Below are 22,483 nucleotides of genomic sequence, written 5' to 3'. Positions count from 1 at the left end.
GGGAGGTGACAGCAGGCTGAAATACAGAGCAGAATGAAATACTTTCTGTCTTACTTGGATGGCTAACCAGAGGGCTAGGTAGACAGCCAGACTGAAAGGAGATCAAAGAGTAACTCTGAGCTACCTAGGACTCAGACTAGAGCTTCAGGGCAAGAAGTCCTTGTCATAAAGTAGGGCAGAGCTGAGTGTGTGAATGGCTGGACAGTGGGATCCTCAGAATATATGGTAGGAGATGAGAGCTGAAGTGGATGGCTAGTGGCAGATGGTGGAAAACCATGTGTCATGTTTGGGTTTGTGTCTCAGATTGAAAAGAACCCTTACAGGGTTCTAAGGAAGTTAGTGAGATATTTTAAGAAGTCTAAGGTGTGGGTATGAGTAGGAATCTAGGAAGTCAAGCAAATAAGGATAGAAGTAAGTAGAAGTGATTTAGAGGTAATTGGAAGTACTAGTCCTGAGTTCAAAAGAGAGGGTTCGGGACTCGGAGGCTTAGATTTGAGGGATCTGCTGGGGTGTAGAAGCCTGAGGATCAGGGGTTAAAGGTCAGTCTCAGTTTTTGAACTCTGTTTCTGGTAGGCAGGGTATAAAGGACCTAGTAGAATAGGCAGGTGGAGTAGTCAGAGGAGACAGGGGGACCCAGAGATTGCATTTACAAGAAGGCAGAAGAGTAAAGATTTATATATCTTTTTCAGAGAGTCTTGTCTCCATTTATATAGTTTGATTTCAGAAACTATATTTTGCCTTAATTTTCAGGTCAGCAGCTTTTTGTTTAGGCCAATGATTCCCAACCCTCTTTGCTCATTAGAATCACCATGTGGTATGTTGAGAGAGATCTGATGTTTGGGCTACTTGTCAAGAACATACATTCTTCAGTTCCAACTCCCAAGATTGTGTTTTGATTGGCCTGGGGTAGAGAAGGCTGCCTAGGTAACTTCCATGTGCAGCTAAGAGTAAGAACTACCAGGTTTAGTCTTTGCTGTGGTCATTTCAGGGATCTCTAGATTTGTTCTCCCAGGCATCATCTTCAATATCACATATTATTTCAGGAGTCTGGGTGTGGGATACCGTACAGATTTTCAAAGGATGTCCTTTAAGTGCTGAGGTTACACTGTCATTTTTTTTTCTAATAGGCTTCTCTCTGGGTACTGGGTGTGACTGGGGTACCCAGTATTTTTATTACTTTTCATTATTTTTTGATACATAAAAGCCTTTAAATAAGCAGGTCTTAACCTGTGGGTTGCAGGCCCTTTGGGGTCGAAATGACCCTTTCATAGTCACCTAAAACCACAGAAAAACATAGATATTTACATTATGACTCATAGCAAGAGCAAAGTTATAGTTACGAATTAGCAACAAATTAGTTTTTTTTTTTGGTTTTTTGTTTTTTTGGTTTTTTTTAACAACAAATTAGTTTTATGGTTGGGGATCACCACAACATGAGGAATTGTGTTAAGGGGTTGCAGCATTGGAAAGATTGAGAACTGCTGCTTTAAATCTTGTAGGTTTGCTGAAGGCCTTAGTTGTTTTTCTACCATTGACAGGACAGACATCCCATTTACGGGGTTGTTTGTCAGAGTCTGGACACAGATGCTAGACGCTGGCTGGGTTGCTCTCTGGCTGGATGTCTAGGATCACGTCTTTCTGGTCCATGATTAGTATTGTAGTCTCAAGAAACTCAAGCCACACGTGCTGCACCAGCTTTGGATGACCTTAGTCTGGGCTGCGGGATAGTGAGGAGGACGGCAGACAGTGTTCAGGTGGCAGGTGCTCTGTGGGAGTGGTGACTCTGCCTGCTGCTGAGTGTGAGGGGTGCGTGGGGAAGGGCACTAACACCTGTTACTGTCTCCTGTGAATCAGGCTGCCAGAGCTGCGGAGGGAGAGAGCAAGCAGAAGTTCTTCACTCAAGATATTAATGGCATCTTGCTAGAGTGAGTATCACCTGTTTGTTTGTCTCCACGCTCCTATGTAAAATGGAACAGGGACACGGCATCTGTCTCCATAAATGATAGACCTACTATCTTCAGCCACAGACATTATTAAAGTGATGTAATACATGTCCTGTCATAGTGGGAAGACAAGTGTGAGGTGAAAAGTGAGCATCCAGAGGAATGAATGACAGCCTGTTGACCTCAGGTCTGTTGGGTCTTGGGTGCCTCTCAGCTCCTCCTCATGTTCACTTCTGCTGCCACTATACTTCATCCCATTGTGCTTTGCCCAGAGCCCCAAAACCCGAGGTACTTCATTGTCTGAACCATATTAAAAAAGACACCAGCAAGCATACAAAGCTCAACCATGTCAGGGCACAGCTTTGCAACCCTTGTCCTGGTTGTGTTAGGTAGCAGGAGAAGCCTGTTGCTTGACAGCAGGGTTTTGCTTATGTAAGAGCAGTTGTCAAGACTTGAATGTTCCCACAAATGGCCTCTGCTGCGTAGAATAGGATGTGGATGGACCTTTTGGCTCAGCACGACGCCTCAAAGAGCACCTTGAGGGTCAGGTGAGAGTTTTATGTCACAAAGAGCCTGCATGATGGTGCCACATACAGAAAGCTTAGGCTTTTTCTGTTCATCTGGCTGGAGAAATAGAGAAGTGAGGATTTTCCTGATCTCATGATCATGGGTAGAATGGGTAACTGAAAATCAAAATGTGGTGGAGAGGGCTAGGAAGATGTTCCAGTGCCTACAAGAACTTGCCATTGCTCTCACAGAGGACCTGGTTTTGGTTCCTAGTACCCACATGGTGGCTCACAACTGTCTTAAACAACCTGGCTTTTTAACTTTAGGTCTAGGGGATGCAGTGCCCTTTATGGTTTCCATGGGTACCAGGCATGCAAATGGGACAGACATACATATAGGCAAAACACTTTCCGTAAAAGAAAAATAAATCTTCAAAATATTGTTGGAAAATATTTCCTGCCAACTCCAAGCAATTTGCTACTTTCACTTTTAAAGCTTTCGTATTTTCTTTATGAAAATACTCATATCTTTTTGTCTTTGGTTTTGTTCTCTTGACTACCTCTGACTTGGTCTTATCCTTGACCTAAGAGCCTTGACCCTCTTCCTAGCCAAGTTCATCAGGCTTGAGAGTTTTTCTTGTTTGTTGCTACTGGAGATTTTGTTGCTGTGGCCACATGGTTGGTTACATTGTGTGACCATCAAGATGAGATTCAACCTACTTTTGATGCCTAGCTTTCTTCTCCAGTATGCAACCTAAGTAAGAGGAAACTTGCAGTGAGCTGCAGGCCATTGATGACTGTGTTGTGTTCTTCAGCATAGAGGTACAAACCCGGGAGCTGACTAGCCAAATCCGTTCTGGGGTGTTTGCCTATCTGGCTTCATTCCTGCCCTGCAGCAAGGATGCTCTGGTCAAGCGTGCTCGGAAACTTCATCTCTACGAACAGGTGAGTGGCAGGGTCTGCCTAAGGATCCTATCTGCTGCACTGTCTCCTTTTGATAACCCATTATGAGTCCTCAGTGTAAGACTGGTACATGAGCCAAGCCTATTCCATGTCCTTTTTTGGTAGGGTGGGCGCCTAAAAGAGCCACTCCAGAAGCTCAAGGATGCCATTGGTAGGGCCATGCCTGAGCAGGTGGCCAAGTACCAGGATGAATGCCAAGCACACACACAAGCAAAGGTTGCTAAGTAAGTGTACTTGAGTATCATTACCTTCCTGTATCTCCTCCTACCCCTCTTAAACTATTTGTCTATATATAGTGAGTCTGTCTGTGGGAATGTGTATGAACTTGCAGAATCCAGAAGAGAGTCAGATACCCTGAAGTTGTAGTTACAAGTGATTTTGAGCTGGGGTGTTGGAAACTGAATTTGGATCCTCTGCAAGAGCAGCATATGCTTTTAAACACTGAGCTATCGCTCCAGGTTCCTGTCTCTTTTCTTTATACGTCTCCTACACAGTTCTAGGCAGTTTAGCACTTTCTGATCTTAAGGAGAGCATTGTAGAAGGGAGGAGTGGGAAACTGGTAGGCAAGAGAACCTCAGAGTTCCTTCTATTCTCTCTATAGGATGCTGGAGGAAGAGAAAGACAAGGAGCAGAGAGAACGGGTTTGTTCTGATGAAGAAGAGGATGAAGAAAAGGGGGGCCGGAGAATAATGGGACCCCGGAAGAAATTCCAGTGGAATGATGAAATCAGGTGTGCACAAACTGGGACCTTGCGTCATTGGAGGGTTTGTGAGACCGGTGTCTGAGCCTGTCCCCATATTGCTAATGAAGGTTAGGATTAATTACTTTCATGGGTTGCTGAAAGCACACAGTGGCAACTATTAAACAGGATTTGGGGTGGTGGGAGGTTTCTGATCTTTTTCTCTGCTCCTCAGGGAACTTCTTTGCCAGGTGGTGAAGATCAAGCTGGAGAGCCGTGATCTGGAGAGGAACAGCAAGGCCCAGGCCTGGGAGGACTGTGTGAAAGCTTTTCTGGATGCTGAGGTCAAGCCTCTCTGGCCCAAAGGCTGGATGCAGGCCAGGTGAGGCCCTTGTGCTCAGGCGGGGAAGTCTGGGCTGACAGTGACCCCTGCCCTCAGAGGTTGCTGTCTCACTGATTCAATTTTGATGCCACTTGAGTACTTAGGGAATCCTGCTATCTATAAAGGAGTCTTCTTATTCTATAAGAGGGGTCTTATTTGTGGAGTTCAGTCCTTGTAAATCCTCATCCCAGTTTAGTTAGAAGATTGGCTACATTCTCTTTTCCGTATTGTTTTGATATAATGGCTGCAGCAGAAGCTGAGAGATGGAAGTCATCCTAGGGAGTTCCTCATGGCTCCACAAAGTTTAATTCACAGGAAGCTGATTCCGTGCTGGAGTATAGTGTTGAGCTTCTGTGCAGAAGCCCTTCCTTGTGTATCGTCATCCATGTAGGGAATACATCTGCTTTATGCAGATAAAGACAGTGTGAGGTGTTGGCTTGACTCATTGGTGCTTTAGACAGATGAAAGAACCTCAGGAATTATTATTCTTTCCTTATAGTTAGGTTAAATGAAGGTAGTTTTTGTTGAGTTTCTCTGGAAAAAAAGACATGCTACATGTGCTACTTCACGATTTTTCCTTGGGTGGATTTAAATAGCAATAAGAAGAGCACCACTGGGGCTGGAGAGATGGCTCAGCGGCTAAGAGCACTGACTGCTCTTCCAGAGGTCCTGAGTTCAAATCCCAGCAACCACATGGTGGCTCACAACCATCTGTAATGGGATCTGATGCCCTCTTCTGGTGTGTCTGCAGACAGCTACAGTATATTAAATAAATAAATAGATAAATATATAAATCTATCTTTAAAAAAAGAAAGAACAGACAAAAGCACCACTGCCTCAGGAAACTTGTGGCTATGATAGGCTATTGACTTTTTTGGTAAAACCTAGAATTCTGGCTGTAGGTAAGTTGGTGAGGCCAAATTAGGCCCCTCAGCTGGATTAAGTGCCACGGATTACCACAGCCTTCAGGAACAATCTAGAAGCAGAGTTGTGGCATAGTGGGGCAGATATGATACCCTTTTTCTTTCAGGACTCTATTTAAGGAGAGTCGACGAGGCCATGGGCATCTGACATCACTTCTGTAAGTACCTCAGAATTTTATTTCTTGGGGCACTGCTATTTTAATCTTTTCTTGCGGATATCTTCTGAACTGTTTCTGTGTTCCTTTCTTTGAACAGGGCCAAGAAGAAAGTAATAGCGCCCTCAAAAGTCAAGACGAAGGTACGTCAGCCTGTTTTGGCCAGTGCCAACTGTCCTGAAGCCATGCTCAGGAACTCCTGAATGACCGGGGAGGCTTGTTAAGGTTCACTGAGAATCATTATTGAGATGGCACTCTTGAACGAGGCAGACATCTGAGCTGGGCCACATAACTCTCTCTAGCCTCAGTTTTCCCAACAGTACTCAGCCAGCCCAGTTCCTATGGTTATGGGACTCAAGAGACTGAAGCAGACCCAGAGGAGTGCAGTGCAAGGCCACCATAAATGTGAAAGGTCACTTTTGTGGTAGTCTTCTTGGGGAGGAAGACTTAAGTTTGCAGCAGTAGCAAGAGAGAGAAGTGGCTGTTAGTTACCTAGGAGAACCACAGTGGATGGGCACAGAAGTGTGATAACTGTCTTACACACCACAGAGACCCTCAGCAGAGACCTTTGGTACTTGCCAAACTTTTACCAATTGAGACTTGGGATTCGCATAGCCCTACTTAAAGGGATTGTGAGATCTGATGTTTAGATTGTTTATTCCTAAGTATCTGGAAGGTTCCTAAAATCTGAGAACATACTGTGTTAAGTACTGGGGATACAGGGGCAATGGGATAGATCCTATTCTGTTCCTATTAGAATGGACAGGTAGACAGGTATTGTGGAAAATTAGAGGAAAAAGAAGTTAAGTGAAAGTAATTCTCATCAGTCTAAGTTTAGCCAGGAGCATTCAAGGTAGTGTATATGCCAGTAGACTCTGTCTTCTATTGCTGTGATAAAGAGCGTGGCCAAGCCAGACTGTGGTGGCTTAGGCCTTTAATCCCAGCACTTGGGATGCAAAGGCATGCAATGTCTGTGAGTTCCAGGACAGCCAGCACTACATAGAAAAAACACGTCTCAGAAAGGGGGAAAAATTACCAACAGCAACTTGGAGAAGGAAAGGTTTATTTTGTCTTATAGTCCATCATCCAGGGAGGTCAGGGCAGGAACTCAAGCAGTGCAGGAGCCTGGAGACAGGAACTGATACAGAGGCCTTGGAGGATGCTGCTTGTTCCTTATGGCTTATCAGCCTGCTTTTTTTTTAATTGATTGATTAAATTTTACATCTTGATTGTAGTTTCCTCTCCTCCTCTCCTCCCAGTCTCTTCCCACTCCCCAAATCTACTTTTCCTTTGTTTTGCTTCAGAAAAGGAAAGGCCTTCCATGGCTAGCAAGCAGTCCTGGCATATCAAGTTGCTGTAAGACTAGGCCTATGCTCTCTCACTGAGGCTAGACGAGGCAGCCAGGTAGGAGGAAAGGGTCCCAAAGGCAGGCAACAGAGTCAGAGGCAGCCCCTGCTTCCACTGTTAGGAAACCCATGTGAAGATCAAGTTACACAGTTTTAACATTTATGCAGAGGGTCTAAGTCAGCCCCATGCAGGCTTCCTGGTTGGCAGTTTAATCTTTGTGAGCTTCTATGGACCCAGGTTAGTTAATTCTATGTGTCTTCTTATGGTGTCCTTGACCCCTCTGGCTCCTACTTCCCTTCCCCAGGATTCCCCAAGCTCTGCCTAATGTTTGGGTGAGGGTCTCTGTATCTGTTTCCATCAGTTGCTGGGTAAAGCCTCTGATGATGATTATGCTAGGCTCCTATTTGCAAGTATAACAGAATATCTTTAGCAATATCAGGCTTGAACCTCCTCTCATTGCTTGGGTCTCAAGCTGGACTTGTGGTTGGTTGGCTACTCCCTCAATTTCTGATCTGTTTTACCCTAGCACATCTTGTAGGCTGGACAAATTGTAAGGTGAAGGTTTTGTGGTTGGGTTGGTGTCCCGGTCCCTCCATTGGGAGTCTTGCCTGGTTATAGGAGATGGCCAGTTTATCAGCCTGCTTTCTTACGGCACTCAAGATCACCAGCACAGGAGTGGCACTGCCCATAGTGAACTGGGCCTTCCTATATCAACCATTAATCAAGAAAATGCACCACAGGTTTGTCCACAAGCCAATCTTGTATTTTCTCAATTAAGACTACCTCTTCCAAATGACTCTAGCTTGTATTAGGCAGTTGATAGACAAGTATAGTGACCAAAGCTTGTAGTATTTCAGAAACTAAAAAAAAGCAAGCAACAAAGAATGCTAGCCTAAAGCCAGCATCTACCAGCTAGACACATATGACCAGATAGTACTACGAGTCAAAGCAGACATGGTACCTATACTCATCCATCACTTGTCTTGTAATTACCCGGTAAGCTTGAATTAACTTGTTGATATCCTTGTAACAGGCCACTATTGGCATCCTTGAGAATGTCTAACTATGAGTATTTCCATTTTCCTTTAGGAATCATCTGTTAAGCCTGACAAAAAAGTTTCTATCCCATCAGGACAGCATGGTGGTCCCACCACTTTGCTCTCAGAACATCAAGGCGGAGGCCTGAACATTGGGGCAAACAGCAGGGAGCATCCGTCCCAGGCAACTTGCGGCCTCACTGACCCTGTTCCTGTCACCCTGGAAGATTCACTGGATGAAGACTTGGTCCGGAATCCAGCCTCCTCTGTGGATGCTGTGTCTAAGGAGCTGGCTGTATTGAACAGCAGAGCAGCCAACAGTTCCGAATTCACACTGCCTGCTCCCTCCAAAGCACCAACAGAAAAAGTTGCTGGTGTTTTGTGTACAGAAGAGAAACGGAACTTTACAAAGCCCAGCTCTTCTGCACCACCCCCTACGAATGCTCTGCAGTCACCTCTCAATTTTCTGGCTGAACAGGCTCTAGCACTGGGGCAGTCCTCTCAGGAGAAAAAGCCAGAGGGTTCTGGCTACAAAGAGCTGTCCTGTCAGGCTCCCCTTAGCAAGGGTATGCCTGAATTGCACCAGTCTAAAGCAAAGCACCATAGCTTGCAACGGACGTCTCATGGACCCCAGGCAGCAGCTCCTGTGCCTGGTCCCCAAGTTAAAGTCTTTCATGCAGGCACTCAACAGCAGAAAAGCTTCACACCCCCATCCCCATTTGTCAACAAGCTTCAAGGCCCAAAGGCCACCTCTCCACAGTGTCATCGTTCCTTCTTGCAGCTGGTAAAGACAGCAGCCAAAGGCCAGTCCTTCCATGCCACTATGCCAGCCTCCTCCGGAAGTTCACCAGCCTCCAGCAGCAGTTCCCATAAGACAGCCTCAAATTCTACCACCATCAGCCATCCAGCAAAGCTGCATCCAGCCAGCTCTGTGGGGCCATCTTATAAGAATAACCCTTTTGCAGGCTCAATCTCTAAACATGGGGCTGCTTCTAGCAGCCCATCGTCTGGAGGAGGAGCCCAAGTACAGAGCTCTGTTTCTGGGACCTTGCTCCCTGGCGTGCAGCCTCCCTCGGCAGGACAGCCTGCTAGCCGAACTGCCCCAAGTTCTGCTGTGAAAAAAACACCTGTTACTCAGAAGCTGACCCTTGTGGCTCCGCCTGGAGGTCCAAATGGAGATTCTGGTGGTGGGACCCAGGGAGTGGCAAAGTTACTGACCTCCTCCCTGAAGCCTGCTGCAGTTAGTAGTGTGACATCGTCTACCTCCTTGCCAGTGAGTATCCCAACATGGCAACCTTCCCTGACTGCAAGGTTTTGGGGGTAAGATGCAAGGTTTTGGGAATAAGACTGTTATCCTCAGGTCTGTAAAAGTGGTCTGAAACAGAAAGTCAGGTGGTGACAGTAATGAGATCAGATACTGGACGAAGTACTGGGTTTTCTGTCTAGTCTCACTTTTACTGGTGGTTGGAGGACTGGTATAGCCTGAATGTCTTAGCAGAGGAACTGGGAGGGAAAACGAAAGGGAGCATCTGTTGGCGTTGGGTCCCTGTAGAGATTGAGCCTGTGAGGAATAGAGTGAGTCTTAGAGCTGCCTCTGCACCGTGACTCAGACGGAAGTGCTTCCAGCTGTGGGGCAGTCAGAATGTGTTATACCTCAGTGCAAAGTGGCAGTACCCTGTGCTTGCAATTCTCTGATTAGATCGAAGGAACTCTGCAGGTCAAAGGTGACTTGACAGAGCCTAGCAGAGAAAAGTGTAGGGTGTGTGTGTATGGAATATTAGAAATCTGGCCAAGGGCAGTGTTGCACATCTGTAATCCCATAGATAGAAGCAAAATCAGGAATTAAAAGCAAGACTTGGCTACATAACTACTTTGAGACCAGCCAGGATACACAAGATTCTGTCTAAAATTGAAAAGAGGTCTGGAAAGATAGTGCAGCAGTTAAAAGGGGAAAAAAAGAACCCCCACCAGAACACCAGGCTGCGGTGGTGGTGCACACTTTTATTCCCAGCACTTGGGAGGCAGATGCAGGCAGATCTCTTGAGTTCCAAGATAACCAGAGCAACACAGAGAAACCTTGTCCAGGTCTGGGGGTGGGGTGCAAGTTACCTTTCTTGTAGAGGACCTGAGTTTGGTACCCACATCAGGTAGCTCATAAGTGCCTATAACTCCAGTCTGAGGGAGATCTGAAGCCTCTGGTCTCCTTTGGCACACATATACACACATATCCATACATACATATACACACACTCAACACACACACACACACACACACACACACACACACACATCCCTGTACATGTACATAATTAAAAATAATAATTAAAAAGTGAAAAGGAAAGCTTGTATACAGGTTGGGGATTTGAAATCATTTTTCTTTTCCTGTGTGTATGTATATATATAAAATTGTAGATAGATTGGTCTAGCAAGGTCTTGATTCTTTCTCCCTACCACCCCATATACTAACTGTGCACATTAATTTCCAGGAAAAAAATGGTGTTTATACACTTATGTGTTTGAGTGGTGGCACATGTGTGTTATGGTGTATGTGTTGTGTTCAATCTTTACCTTCTGTCTTGTTTGAGACAGGATCTCTTTGTTGTTCACTGCTGCATACACCAGGCTAGCTGGCTATTGAGCTTACAGGCCTTCTCATCTCATAGGTGTACTGGTTATAGGCTCATGCTAACATTCTTAGTTTTATATGGGTTTTAGAGATTCAAACTCATGCCTCAGGGTTGAGGCTCTAGCTCACTGGTAGAGCTCTTATCTAGTATAAACAAGGCATTACATTCAATCTCCACTACTGCTAGAATAAAAAAGGAAACAGGGAAATCATTGACTTAATGTTGCCTTGACTGTATATTATAGGCTGGTGATACAGATCAGTTGGTAGAATGCGTGACTAGCTTTCATGAAGCCATAATTTGATCCAGTACCATTCAAATTGGGCCTGATGGTACATACTTGTTACCCAGCACTGGGAGATAGTCAGCCACATAATAGGCCACTGTGGACCTATTATGAGACCCTGTTTTAAAAATAGAACAAGGGGAGTTGGGGATTTAGCTCAGTGGTAGAGCGATTGCCTAGCAAGCGCAAGGCCCTGGGTTTGGTCCCCAGCTCTGAAAAAAAGAAAAAAGAAAAAAAAAAAAAAAAATAAAACAAGGACTTCTTGTTTCCTATGCGCCCTTGGATTGAAGTTTGCAGTCATGGTGAAGCTCTCTATTATGTTAGGTAGGCTTCTTACACTTTTTGTGACAGTCCATGGCCTTCCTGGGGTTTGTAGACCCTGTCAAAGATGGGAAACAAGGGGGATAACCTGCAACTCAGCCCAATGAACACCCCCACCCCCCCACCCCCACACACGCCCAGCTAAACTTACTGTGGCATCTGGGCTCATGAATGCATATTAGCTAGTCTTATTGAAAGTATGATCTTGTGCAATTAGATTTCACTAGCACATTCCACTGTACTGCTGTAATGAAGCTTTCCAGCTTTAAAGCCCAATGATGGGCAGAAGTGGTCACTTTCATGTGACTGAATATGTGGGAAACCAGCTATGGGTATTAGGGATACCTCATTCTGGTTGGACTATCAAAGTCTTTTTGTTCAGTGTACAAATTGTTTTAAATTTTGAATGGCAAAATTTACCCTCATCACTTTTATATTTAATCTTATATTTATTATATAGTATACTTACGTGTATATATAAATATAATACATTTATATATTCAGGTAGATATTTTAAGATGAGAATATATATTTATAATTATATTTATATATTATATATTTTATATCTAAACATAAACATTTATATAAGTATAATACATAATATACATATATAAGGTTATTTGGGCTGGAGAGATGGCTCAGCGGTTAAGAGCACCCGACTGCTCTTCCTGATGTCCTGAGTTCAATTCCCAGCAACCATACAGTGGCTCACAACCATCTGTAAAGAGATCCGATGCCCTCTTCTGGTGTGTCTGAAGACAGCTGCAGTGTACTTACATATAATAAATGAATAAATCTTAAAAAAAAAGTTACTTAACTACAAGCTTACGTTTAACCTTATAGTGCACTCAGTGCACTGCCTGTGGGAGGATGTCACTGTCATGAGACAGAAACTGCCTGCCTGTTGCCATCATCCCATCATCTTTATCATTTTCAGTTGTTTTTCTTGTTGCTTTCTTTTTGTTTTTGTTTTTGTTCTTTGTTTCTTTTGGAGACAGGGTTTCTTCATGTAGCCCTGGTACTCTCTTTACAGACTGGGCCTTGAACTCACAGAAATCCACCTGCTTCTGTCTCCAAGTGCTGGGATTAAAGGTGTATGTTACCATTGCCTGACTTCAGTTGGATCTTTCAAATGAGAAACTTGCCACACTGTTTATATTTATAAAGGCTTTGGATAAGATCAAGGGTTCCTCTAGAATTAAAATTTGTCATGAAGATAACTATTTATTTATTTATTTATTTATTTATTTATTTATTTAATGTGTATGAGTGTTTTGTCTGCATGTGTATTATATACATGAATCATATACATACCTGATGCCCACAGAGACCAGAAAAGGGTGTTGGAGGATGTAGTTAAAATTATCTCTGTGTCCTGGAATCCCCTAGATGCCGACCCATCCTAATTCCTCTTTTGGGTACTGAGTACTAGGTACTTTCACAGGGTAGGTTCTGACTGTGTGTGTTTCCTCCTCAGAAAGGAACTGGCGGGGCAGTGCTGCTGTCCAACAACTCTTCTTTAAGTCTGCTGTCTTCATCCTATAAGTCCAACACCCCCAAGCTTCCAGGGACTATGAACTCAAACTCACTAGGAATCATAACCCCATTTCCACTTCATGTACTCTCCTTCAGTGCAGACTCCTCTGCCAAAGCAGGAGTCTCTAAGGATGCCATTGTCACAGGTCCAGCCCCTGGGACCTTCCACCATGGCCTCAGCCACAGTAAGTTCTTATCTCCTGCCTCTGTTCCTATGTTGTGTGCCATGTTGGATCTTGTATGTGTTTGGTGTGACCATGGGAATATCCCCCACCTCTGGAAGCTGCTTAGTGCCCGGGATAGCTGTTTTGTTCCAGACTGGCCCACAGTTTGCCTGGGGCTCTAGATCTCCCAAGCTGCTTTTCTGTTCTGTCTTCAATGTGTGTGTTTTGTTCTCTCCCCTCCTGTTTCTCTCAGGTCTTCTGGCTGGCTTGCATTCCAGCCCACCCCACACAGCGCCTCTCCCACATGCTGCTGTGTCTACCCATGTCCCACAGAGTCTGCCAGGTAAATGCCAGATGGGCAGTGTGCCATGCACTCTGTGCACCATGCCCCTCCACCCATAGGTGCTTTGCTGCTGGCGCTGTTAGCCATCTCTGCCTCATCATCACTGTTTTGTATTTGCTTTGTCTTCTGAGGCTATGGCTTTTTAGGTTCCAGAATAATATAAACCTATACTACAAGAGGCTTTTCCTGGTTTCTTATCAGAATGGCCATTGGGTCAGACTTAGCCTGTGTGACCGTATATGGTGGAGCCTGAGCATGAAGCAGGTGTTCCAACCCTCAGTATGCATTTAAAGAAAAGAAAGGTAATGGTGTTTCTTGTCCAGAGGTTAACCGAGCGCTATAGGGCCTTTACGGTGAAATGCTGCATATCTGGCAGGCATTGTCAGATGGTAGAGACTCTTTGAAGAGTGAAAATACCCATAGAACACTGAGAGACCATAGGACATGATTGTAAGGGAAGGACCTCTTTATCTCTGAAGTTAGCACAGAGCCAAAACAGAAGCAGCTTTTAGTCCTTCCTGGTGTAAACCTTCCTTGAAACATATTTGTAAGCACACCTGGAATGAGGTCACTTTCTCCTGACAGAATGGTGCTTTTAGAAGTAGGCAGAGCCCTGGGTACATTGTCAGCTTGAGAGCATGAGAACAGGGAATAGTTGCCACAGACAGGCATCTTGTAGTAAGTGGACTGACTTCATCCTGATTCCTGGATTCTGCATAGAGATACTTCATGAAATTCTGACTCAAGAACCAGAGGAGAACTTGATTTTGACCTAGTATTTTTAGCACTTTAGACCTGTTTCAACCAGGTCCCTGGGCTATCAGGAAAGAAGGGCTGAATTTAGGGAACATGGGGCTTGTATAAGGCGAGAGTCAGATGCAGACTCTAAGGATTCGTATCTTTGACTTGCTTATGGATGGTGTGGTCCACAACTCATTGTCTGCTTTAGGATCTGTTTGTGGGTTCCTTGCATCCATGTCTTAAAGCTGGGAACTCTGCTTGTCTAGCAAGCAAAAGGCCCTGGGTTCGGTCCCCAGCTCCGAAAAAAAGAAAAGAAAAAAAAAGCAAAAAAAAAAAAAAGCTGGGAACTCTGTAGTGAATGTCAGAGGCCTTGATAGGGTGAGGGTGAATTTGCATTTCCACAGAAGGAAATCTTTGAGCCTTCTTTGAAGAGCAAAGCCAGTAGCAGTAGTCAACTTCTTTGAAGAAGCAGTCACATCTGAGGACTTCCTCTACACGGGTGGGTGGCTGCCATTTGAGTGAGGTGCAACGTGGGTGACTCCCCAGCTATGGAGAGCCTGTGTACGGTGAGAATGAGATGGTGCCACCTCCACTTGCTTTGGAAATGGGCCTTTTTGAGAGAAAGAAAGTAGTTAAAGAGAGACTCTGGGTCTGTAAAATTTTTAGCAACAAAGGGAAGAGGGAGGCTGATAGAAAGGGAAAGAAAAAACATTTCTTGAACCATTCTTATGTCTCCTCCCTGGTCTTCCAAAGCTATCAGGATGGTTAAGGATATGTAGTTCAGTGGTTGAGCACTTGCCTAGCATGTATAAAGCCCGGTGTCCATTACCAGTACCTCAAGGAGAAAAAGAAAAACAAAACATTGGGGGCAATCAGAAGAGCAGCCACGTAAAATGGGTTAGCAGCGTGAGCTTCATTTTGAGCTATGCTACAGATGTGGGGCTCTGCAGGCCTGGAAGGGATACCCTGTATCTGGCAGTGAGCTGAGCCTTGGTTCTGCTCTGCTTTCCCTTCTGCGTGGATCTGATGCTGTTACCTTTGCCTTTGTACCTCTGGGATCTGAGTACATTTTGATGACAAGAGAATGAACATTGTCTGAATTCTGTGTGGTCATCAGGCCTTGCAGGGGCCCTTGTCATGTTGCAGAGTGCCTGTTCTATAGATGTGCTCAATGGCCCCCTGCCAGAAAAGTGGTAGTGCTCATGCATGACGCAGGATGCTGTGAGTAGCAATGCACACAGCTGCTATTGGGGGACATTTGCTGCTTGTGTTCCCTGTGAAGTGTGTTTATGCTGCCTTAAAGGCATTGGAGCACTTAAAGAATGATCTGATTTTGCTTATTCTTTTCCAGATACTTCACAGCTTCATGGGAAAGGGCCTGTTGTCCCGAGGAAATTGTGACCACGTTGGAGGATGGAATTGAATGGCATAGGTCTAGGAGGAAGCCCAACATGTATGTCTCTGATAACAGACATTTGCTGTGCTCTTCTTGCCCACTGCTTTTCTTCTGGAGCAGGCACGAGTCTGAAATGGAGCACTTCTTAGCACTTCAGATGGGCCTCCAACCAAGGGCAGCTTCTGCTGCTCACAAAGCACTTACTGACCTGGTGCTCTAGGCCTTGTGGCTTTGTCGCTGGACGACATCAAGGGGCAGCTCTGTGCGGGGAAGTGTGCCTAGACTGTTGGGAAGCATAGTGTACATGAGCACCTGTGGCAGATCTGTTGGCTGCTGGGTTCTAGATCTGCCTAGCTCCTGGCATTGGTGTATCTCAGAGCTCCCTACTGGTCAGGGCTCCTCCTGGCCACAGTAGAATCCCTGGATGGTTGTGACTCCATCCCATCCTCAGGTTATGTGCTCAAGAGGACAAGACCCAGGCCAGAGCCGCATGTGGGGAACCTTGCAAAATTCTAAGAACACATAATGTGTGCTCCTTGTAGGGAGTTTCTCCTTAGAGCATGACAATGAAGCTCTCATAGAGAAAAGGATCTTTATAGATTCAACAATCGTGGTAGGATTTTTAAAGACACCTATCTTGGGCTGTTTGCGTCATTACCATTGAATGCTTGGATAGAATGGGACTGCTCTTCACACATCACATTATAGGAAGACTTAATTCCAGTGCCTTTTTGGTGGAGCAGACTTTGACAACTCACACCTATCCATTCAGCCCACTGAATGGATCTGAGATGAAGATCTTTTTTTAAAGCTAGTCTGTATTTAAGACAGTTTTATTTAATTGGGTTTTTTAATGACTGCACACCAACCTGTGCTGTCCTGACTTGAAAGTCATCTGAGCCTCCAGATCCCAGGTTCCCGTGGAGCTACAGCTCTGGTTTGTTTTTGTAGAGTTGATGCAGGTGGACTACAGGGGAGCTCCTCAGCCCTCTGTGTCTGAGAGCCCAGGGGTTCCAAGCCACAGGTAGACATTCCACTTTGTCTTACTCTTAGAAATCTCTCTCTGGCAGAGCCGAAGGACAGGCCTCTCTGAAGTATCTGCCACAGAGAAGAGGTCTGGGGTGCTGGTGCTCTCTAGACAGCAAGCTTCTGTGTGGACTTAGGAGGGATGTCCAGAGGGTCTGGAGAGTAGACAGAGATCAAAGACAGAGATCAAAGAGCTTCCATTGTTGGGCTATCACACTTAGCCAGTGGCTATTTCATATGAACTTGGAGGGCTCTTGCCTAACCTGTAAATCTGCCTCACAGTGGGTCTGGCTGACTGCCTAGCCAGACAACATTTGGGGAGGTGATCACTCAGTATGCACCCTAGGGTGGGTCAAGTGTGCTTTTGGTTCCTGCCTCAAAGGTGTGGAGCTCAGTAGCTCTCTATTCCTGTGGAGGTGTCCACCTTTCCACCTTAGTGGGAGCAAGACCTTTGTCAGCTCTTTGGTCTAGCCTCTGCTCTGACTCCTTTTGTATGGAAGAACCAACTGTTTTCACATTGGCCATGTGGATTCCTTATCCTTTTATTACATATATTTTTTGCAACATGGATTTCCAGTTTGTTTACAGAATAGTCTTAGGTAGTAGCAAAAAGAGCCAAAGAAGAGATTTGTATAGCTGAGCTCTAAGCCGAGCTGAGGCTGCCCGCAAAGCTGAGCAGTGGGAACTCTCCAGGCTCCTCTGCCCGTCAAACAACGGGCCCTAGCACCCCACCCCTTTGGTGCTCCCTCCTCCCCATGTCCACTGCTTGTGCAGCTAGAGCAGGATGCCCTCATCTTTAGGAATCCAGCGATGCCTCTTGCCTCAGGGAAACGTTTCTTTGATGGGGAGTTTATGAGATTTCTTTTCCTTGTTTATGCTTTATTTGTGGTAATGAACGAGTGAATGACTTAAACAGCCATGGCCAGGGAGACCTGCGGCCCGGCTTCAGCAGAGGGTGGAGGTAGAGCAAGCTCAGTGGGATGCAAGGGTTTCTTTGGTGGGTGCAAGGTTCTGAGACTTAACCAGGCGTGGCCGTTTCTTAGGTGTGAGAGGGGCTTTTGTGCCGCAACTATGTTGGTGTTAGGGGGTGGTATGGAAATTGTTAATCTTGTATAAAGCAACTCAATAAATTGTTTTGAGGTTTCCAAAATGTCTTTCCTCATTTTTCATTGCCATTGTATTTGCAAGTGATTCTTCAGTGCAAAGGAGCCCTGGTGTGAGAGCCAAGGATCAGCCTCATGTGTAAAGGATTCATACTTGCTTTGAGTTAGAATCAAGCCACCAGATTTTTATTTTCATGCCATAAATAAAGTTCCCTATCACTCCCATTTTCTTACATAATACATGAAATACCGAGAAGCAGAAATTCGTTTGGTGAACAATCAGCTTTTGTGTATCTAAATGCCAATGAGATAATGAAGACCTGTGAGGCACTGAAAGTAAGACTAGCACACCATCCAGTACCAAGCTCTTTTCATTTCAGAGCTAGCAGACAGTTGTTGGTGCCTGTCTTTTCTGGCACATCCTGGCTAGTTATTCTAGCACCACGAGCCAGGCATTGTGGATTCTGGACACATGTTCTAGTGTAGAGCCCAGTCTGTTCAATGAGAAGAATCACTACTGAGCAAGCACTGCTGATAGTTGGATCCCAGTCAGGAAAATGGAATGGCAAGAAGGAAGGTCAGCAGCCCCAGTGGACCAGTCTTGAGTTGAAAGAGGCAGAAAGGAGGTAGTCTGCCTTCAGTGTCATGTGATACCACAAAAGCCCATGCTGTCTTGTTGAGTGTGTCTATTTTCTCCTGCTGTGGTTTCCAGCTGTGGCACTGGTGATGAATATGTAGGAAAGAGAGAGAAGATACCAAGGCTATTAAGTCATCAGAGGTGGGAGCAGGTCACTCAGACTGACTGAGTATATACTCAGCTGGTATCTGCTGGTATTACAATAGCTGCACTATAAGCAGCCTGATACAGTGAGGATAAAACAGCTCAGAAGTCTGTATGAGGGCTAGGGAGCAGAAGACACCCAGGAAGTTGCTGAGAACGAGTTAGCCAACCACCTCCAAGAAAAGCCAGGCAGAAGGGCTGGATCTACTTCTGCCCAGACACCAAGACTGCCAGCTCCTGAATGGACATATCCTTGTTGACATAGCGGTCATATTGAGCAGGGGTTAGCCTGCCACTCTGCAGAGCATCCTCAATGGAAAACTTCTTGCCAGACTTCCTGTCGTGGATTACTGATGACTCCCCATTAGGACCTTTCACTGATATCTCCTCCCAGTCGCACTCCTGGCTTCTGAGCTTCACGAACATTTTCCAGTCGATGAGCCCAGCCCGGTGGGCCTCCTCTGGGGACAGCTCACGACCTGTGTCAGGGTCAATGACCACAATGGAGCGCCTCAGGTGGTTCTCCCTCTGCTCCCTCTTGACGGCTACAGAGCCCAGACGCCTCTGCAGTTCATCGATCTCCAGATCCTTGTCCTTGGACATCTTCTTGAGGTCATCCAGTTCCTTCTCTAGGGACCACAGCCTAGAGTTTAGGTGAGTTCCAGAGTCTACCATGGTTATGTTCTTCAGATCTCGAGTTTCTGTTGCTGCCATCTCAATCTCTGATTGGAGTCTCCGGGTCTCTAGCTGCAGGTTTTGCCGCTCTAGCTGTAGCTTGTGGTTTTCTTCTCTCAGGAAATCCAGTTCCTTGGATGACTTGGAATTGTAGAATTCTAGCTCAGATAACTTGGCTTCCAGCCGGGTCACCTCTGAATCTAGCTCCCTCTTGCTCCGGCTCTCCTTTTCCAGGCTCTTCTTGAGCCGCTGGATCTCTTGCTCAGTGTCACCCTTTTCTACCTGGACACTCTCGGAGAAGACCACCTTTTCTTTGATCTCTGTCTTCTCCAGGGCAGCCAACTTTCTACGCAGGGGCTCAAGCTCACCCTCCAGTAGCTGCCTCCGGTGCCGCTCTTCCTCCAGCTGGGCTCGGAGCAGGGCATGTTCCCTGGTTTGCTGTGGGTCCTGCTGCAGCACCACCTTTTGTGTGTGGGTCACTTTCTCACCAGTCTTGGCCTCCTCTTGCTCCAGTGCAGCCAGCCGCTGTTGCAGCCTCTGCACCTCCAGCTCAGCTGCCCTACGTGCCTGCCTCTCACGCTCCAGCTCCTCCAGCTGCCTCTCCAACTCTGCTCTGCGATGCTGTAGCCGCCGTAGCTCCACACACAGTTTATCAATCTGCCTCAGCTCAACATCAATGCTGTCTGTGAAGGCAGTCACCTCAGCCCGCAAATCTGGCTCATCTTCATACTGTACCACCTCCTGGCGTACAATCCTTTCCTTACCCTGGGCCAGCTCTTCCTCCTTGCGTTTGATCTTCTCTTCCTGGGATGCCTGCTCCCCTTCCAGGTCCACCAGTTTCTTCTTTTCTTCTGACAGCTGTATACGCAGAGACTCTACCTCCTTCTTGGTTTGGGGGTCTTCCTGGAACTGCAGGATCTCCTGGACCACCTCTCTAGTCTGCACCTGTGGCTTGGTGTCTTTCAGGGCCTGGATCTCCTGCTTCAGCTGATAAATCTCTAAGTCACACCTTTCTATTAACCTGGTCTTGTCCATGATCTCCTCCCTGAGTCGCTGGAGTTCCTGCTCTGTCTCTGGGTCAGTTGTGTATTTAATGACCTCTTTGGTTACCTCTTTGACTTCTACTTGTGGCCCGCGGTTCCGTAGGGCCTCCAGCTCACTCTGGTAGCTCTTCAGCTGCTCCTCAGCACCTCTGAATTTGCGCTCCTGCTCCACCAGCTCCAGGCGGAGATTGGCCACTTCACTCTCTGCCTTGGGATCTGGCCGCACAATCTCTCGGACCTTCTCCTGTACCACCACCTTGGCATTTTCTTCTTCCAGGGCCCATATCTTTCTGAGAAGCTCTGTTTTCTCCCGCTGGCCAGTGCGAGCCTTGGCAGCCTCATCCTCATACTGGCGGCTGAGGTCATTGACTTCCCTCTCTGCAGCTGTATCTTTCTCTACTTTGAGCACCTCTTTGACAGTGATCTTGCCTTCTGCCATGGCTCGTTCTTTCTCCAGTCTCCTGAGCTTGGCCTGTAGGAAACTCAGCTCCTCTTCCTGCTTCTCCCTGAGTGTGCCTTCCCGTTGGTGTTCCTCCTGTAGCCTCCGGTATTCTGCCTCCAGCTGAGGGTCATTCTGTAGCTTTACCACCTCTCTCTCAGTGACCTTTTCCTGTACCCTGCTCTTCTCAGCAGCTAGGGCTGCTACGCGCTGCTGTAAGAGTAGTACCTCAGCCTCTCGGGCACCTTTCTGGCGCCGTAGTACCTCCAGCTCCTCCCGAAGCTGTAAGACCTCATCCTCCTGGGCTCTGTCTGGCTCAATGCGCAAGACCTCCTTGACCACATACTCTTGTCCCCCATCCCTGGTCTCCTGTTCTAGGGCCTGCAGCCGGAGCTGCAGTGCTCCCAGCTCCTCCTGCAACAGCTGGTTCTTGTGCTGTTCCTCAGCCAGGGTCTGCTGCAACTGCTGGAAGCTCTCCTCCAGGGCAGGGTCTGGCACCTTCTTCAGCACCTCCTTCCTCACCAATGATTCCTGAGGACCCTGATCCTTCAGGGTCTGGATTTCCTCCTGGGCACTCTTGACCTCATTTTCCAACTGTTGCCTTCGCTCCATCTCCTCCTCCAGTTCCTTCTTAATCTTCCATGTTTCCTCCATGCCAGAGCCTTGCTCTCTCCCTTGCAGGGTCTCATGGGTCACTCCTGCCTCTGGTTGCTGTGGCAGAAAAAGACAACGAACATGGTTAAGAGACAGACAGGTTGGGGTTGGGGATTTAGCTCAGTGGTAGAGCGCTTGCCTAGGAAGCGCAAGGCCCTGGGTTCGGTCCCCAGCTCCAAAAAAAAAAGAACCAAAAAAAAAAAAAAAAAAAAAAAAGAGACAGACAGGTCTGCTGACCCAGACCAGGTTGGGCTAGCTACCCTATGATCTTCTGGGGACTCCACTAGTGCTCTAGGATTACTTTTTAAAGCCTTTAAAAATTGAATAAGGCAAAATGTTTTGCAGGCACAGAGCAGTCTGAGGTGACACCAGTTTCCCATCTCTGCCCTGTCCCTAGGGGATGTCTGTTGTCCTTGGAGAATTTTTATGTATATTTTTAGTGAGCACCACATGTTTACTTTTTGTTTTGCAGTTTCTAACTGGAGGGCAGAGTACCACCTTGGCTCAGAAGGTGCGACATCATTGCGTTACAGCATTGTGTCCACTGTGTGGACAGTTTAAGCCAGAGCATGTCTGAGGAGTATCAGTTCCTTCTAGTTCCTTTCTATGTCAGATAATACTGTCATTAATCTCATCGAGTCCTAGAATAACATTTGGGGCTCGGGAGAATCCCTGGCAAGCACATGGACTTGTGCTCTGACCCCAGCACTGGTGTGACAATGCTGGGTTTTGATGCTCTATTGTAGAAACACCTGTAATCCCAGCATCAGGGAGGTGGAAACTGGAAGCTTCCTGGGCCTTGCTGGCCAGCTAGCCTAACCTAAACGGTTAACTCCAGGCCAGTAGGAAACCTTGTCTTGAAAGAGATAGATGGCGCTTCCCAGGATGACTCTCTGGTTGTCTTTTGCCCTGCACACACAAGCATGGACATGTATCTGCACATAACCGAATCCATACACAGAAGCACACACATGCCATTAAAAAAATAGTTTTGAAGCTGGGTGGTTGTGGTGTATGCCTTTAATCCCAACAAGGTGAGTTCCAGGACAGCCAAGACTACACAGAGAAACCCAATCTTGCAAAACCAAAACCAAAACAAACAAAAAAACAATAAAACAAAACAAGACAAAACAAAAACCTCTGGGGGCTGGAGAGGTGGCTCAGCAGTTAAGAGCACTTGTTGTTCTTACAGAGGACCCAAGTTTGATTCCTAGCACCCACATGATGGCTCACAACCACCTGAAATTCCAGTTCTAGGGGATGTGTTGCCTTCTTCTGACCTTGGGCACCAGACACACGTGTAGTGCACATACATACATACATACATACATACATACATACATACATACATACATGCAGGCAAAAAACTTGTAAACAAACAAAAGCCTTTGACAAGTGCTCAACAAACTTCGT

The 22,483-nt window shown here is 46.3% G+C and overlaps 2 protein-coding genes across 4 annotated transcripts in view; one reads left to right on the top strand and one right to left on the bottom strand.

The window, feature by feature from the left end:
* The window catches only part of Ubn1 (ubinuclein 1), a 35,279-nt gene extending 17,754 nt beyond the window's left edge, over positions 1-17,525 (top strand). Inside the window, exons 8-18 of one of the 3 annotated variants that reach the window (XM_032912550.1) lie at positions 1,855-1,925; positions 3,265-3,394; positions 3,518-3,636; positions 4,014-4,142; positions 4,327-4,473; positions 5,504-5,554; positions 5,652-5,694; positions 7,988-9,208; positions 12,647-12,890; positions 13,123-13,212; positions 15,305-17,525. In XM_032912550.1, the coding sequence (XP_032768441.1) occupies positions 1,855-1,925; positions 3,265-3,394; positions 3,518-3,636; positions 4,014-4,142; positions 4,327-4,473; positions 5,504-5,554; positions 5,652-5,694; positions 7,988-9,208; positions 12,647-12,890; positions 13,123-13,212; positions 15,305-15,354 (2,295 nt within the window). In that variant the 3' untranslated portion in view covers positions 15,355-17,525. Of the gene's footprint in view, positions 1-1,854; positions 1,926-3,264; positions 3,395-3,517; positions 3,637-4,013; positions 4,143-4,326; positions 4,474-5,503; positions 5,555-5,651; positions 5,695-7,987; positions 9,209-12,646; positions 12,891-13,122; positions 15,270-15,304 lie in introns of those variants that run through there. The other 2 variants (XM_032912551.1, XM_032912549.1) reach the window with 2 other exon arrangements.
* A 111-nt stretch (positions 17,526-17,636) lies between these two features.
* The window catches only part of Ppl (periplakin), a 46,502-nt gene continuing 41,655 nt past the window's right edge, over positions 17,637-22,483 (bottom strand). The window contains exon 22 of the mRNA XM_032912559.1: positions 17,637-21,127. Within this exon, the coding sequence (XP_032768450.1) occupies positions 18,464-21,127 (2,664 nt within the window). The 3' untranslated portion in view covers positions 17,637-18,463. The remainder of the gene's footprint in view (positions 21,128-22,483) is intronic.

Source organism: Rattus rattus, chromosome 9 (genome assembly GCF_011064425.1).
Source record: "Rattus rattus isolate New Zealand chromosome 9, Rrattus_CSIRO_v1, whole genome shotgun sequence".
Lineage (NCBI taxonomy): Eukaryota > Metazoa > Chordata > Mammalia > Rodentia > Muridae > Rattus > Rattus rattus.
The sequence above is the reverse complement of the archived record's forward strand: the minus strand, read 5'-3'. Positions and strand labels throughout refer to the sequence as shown.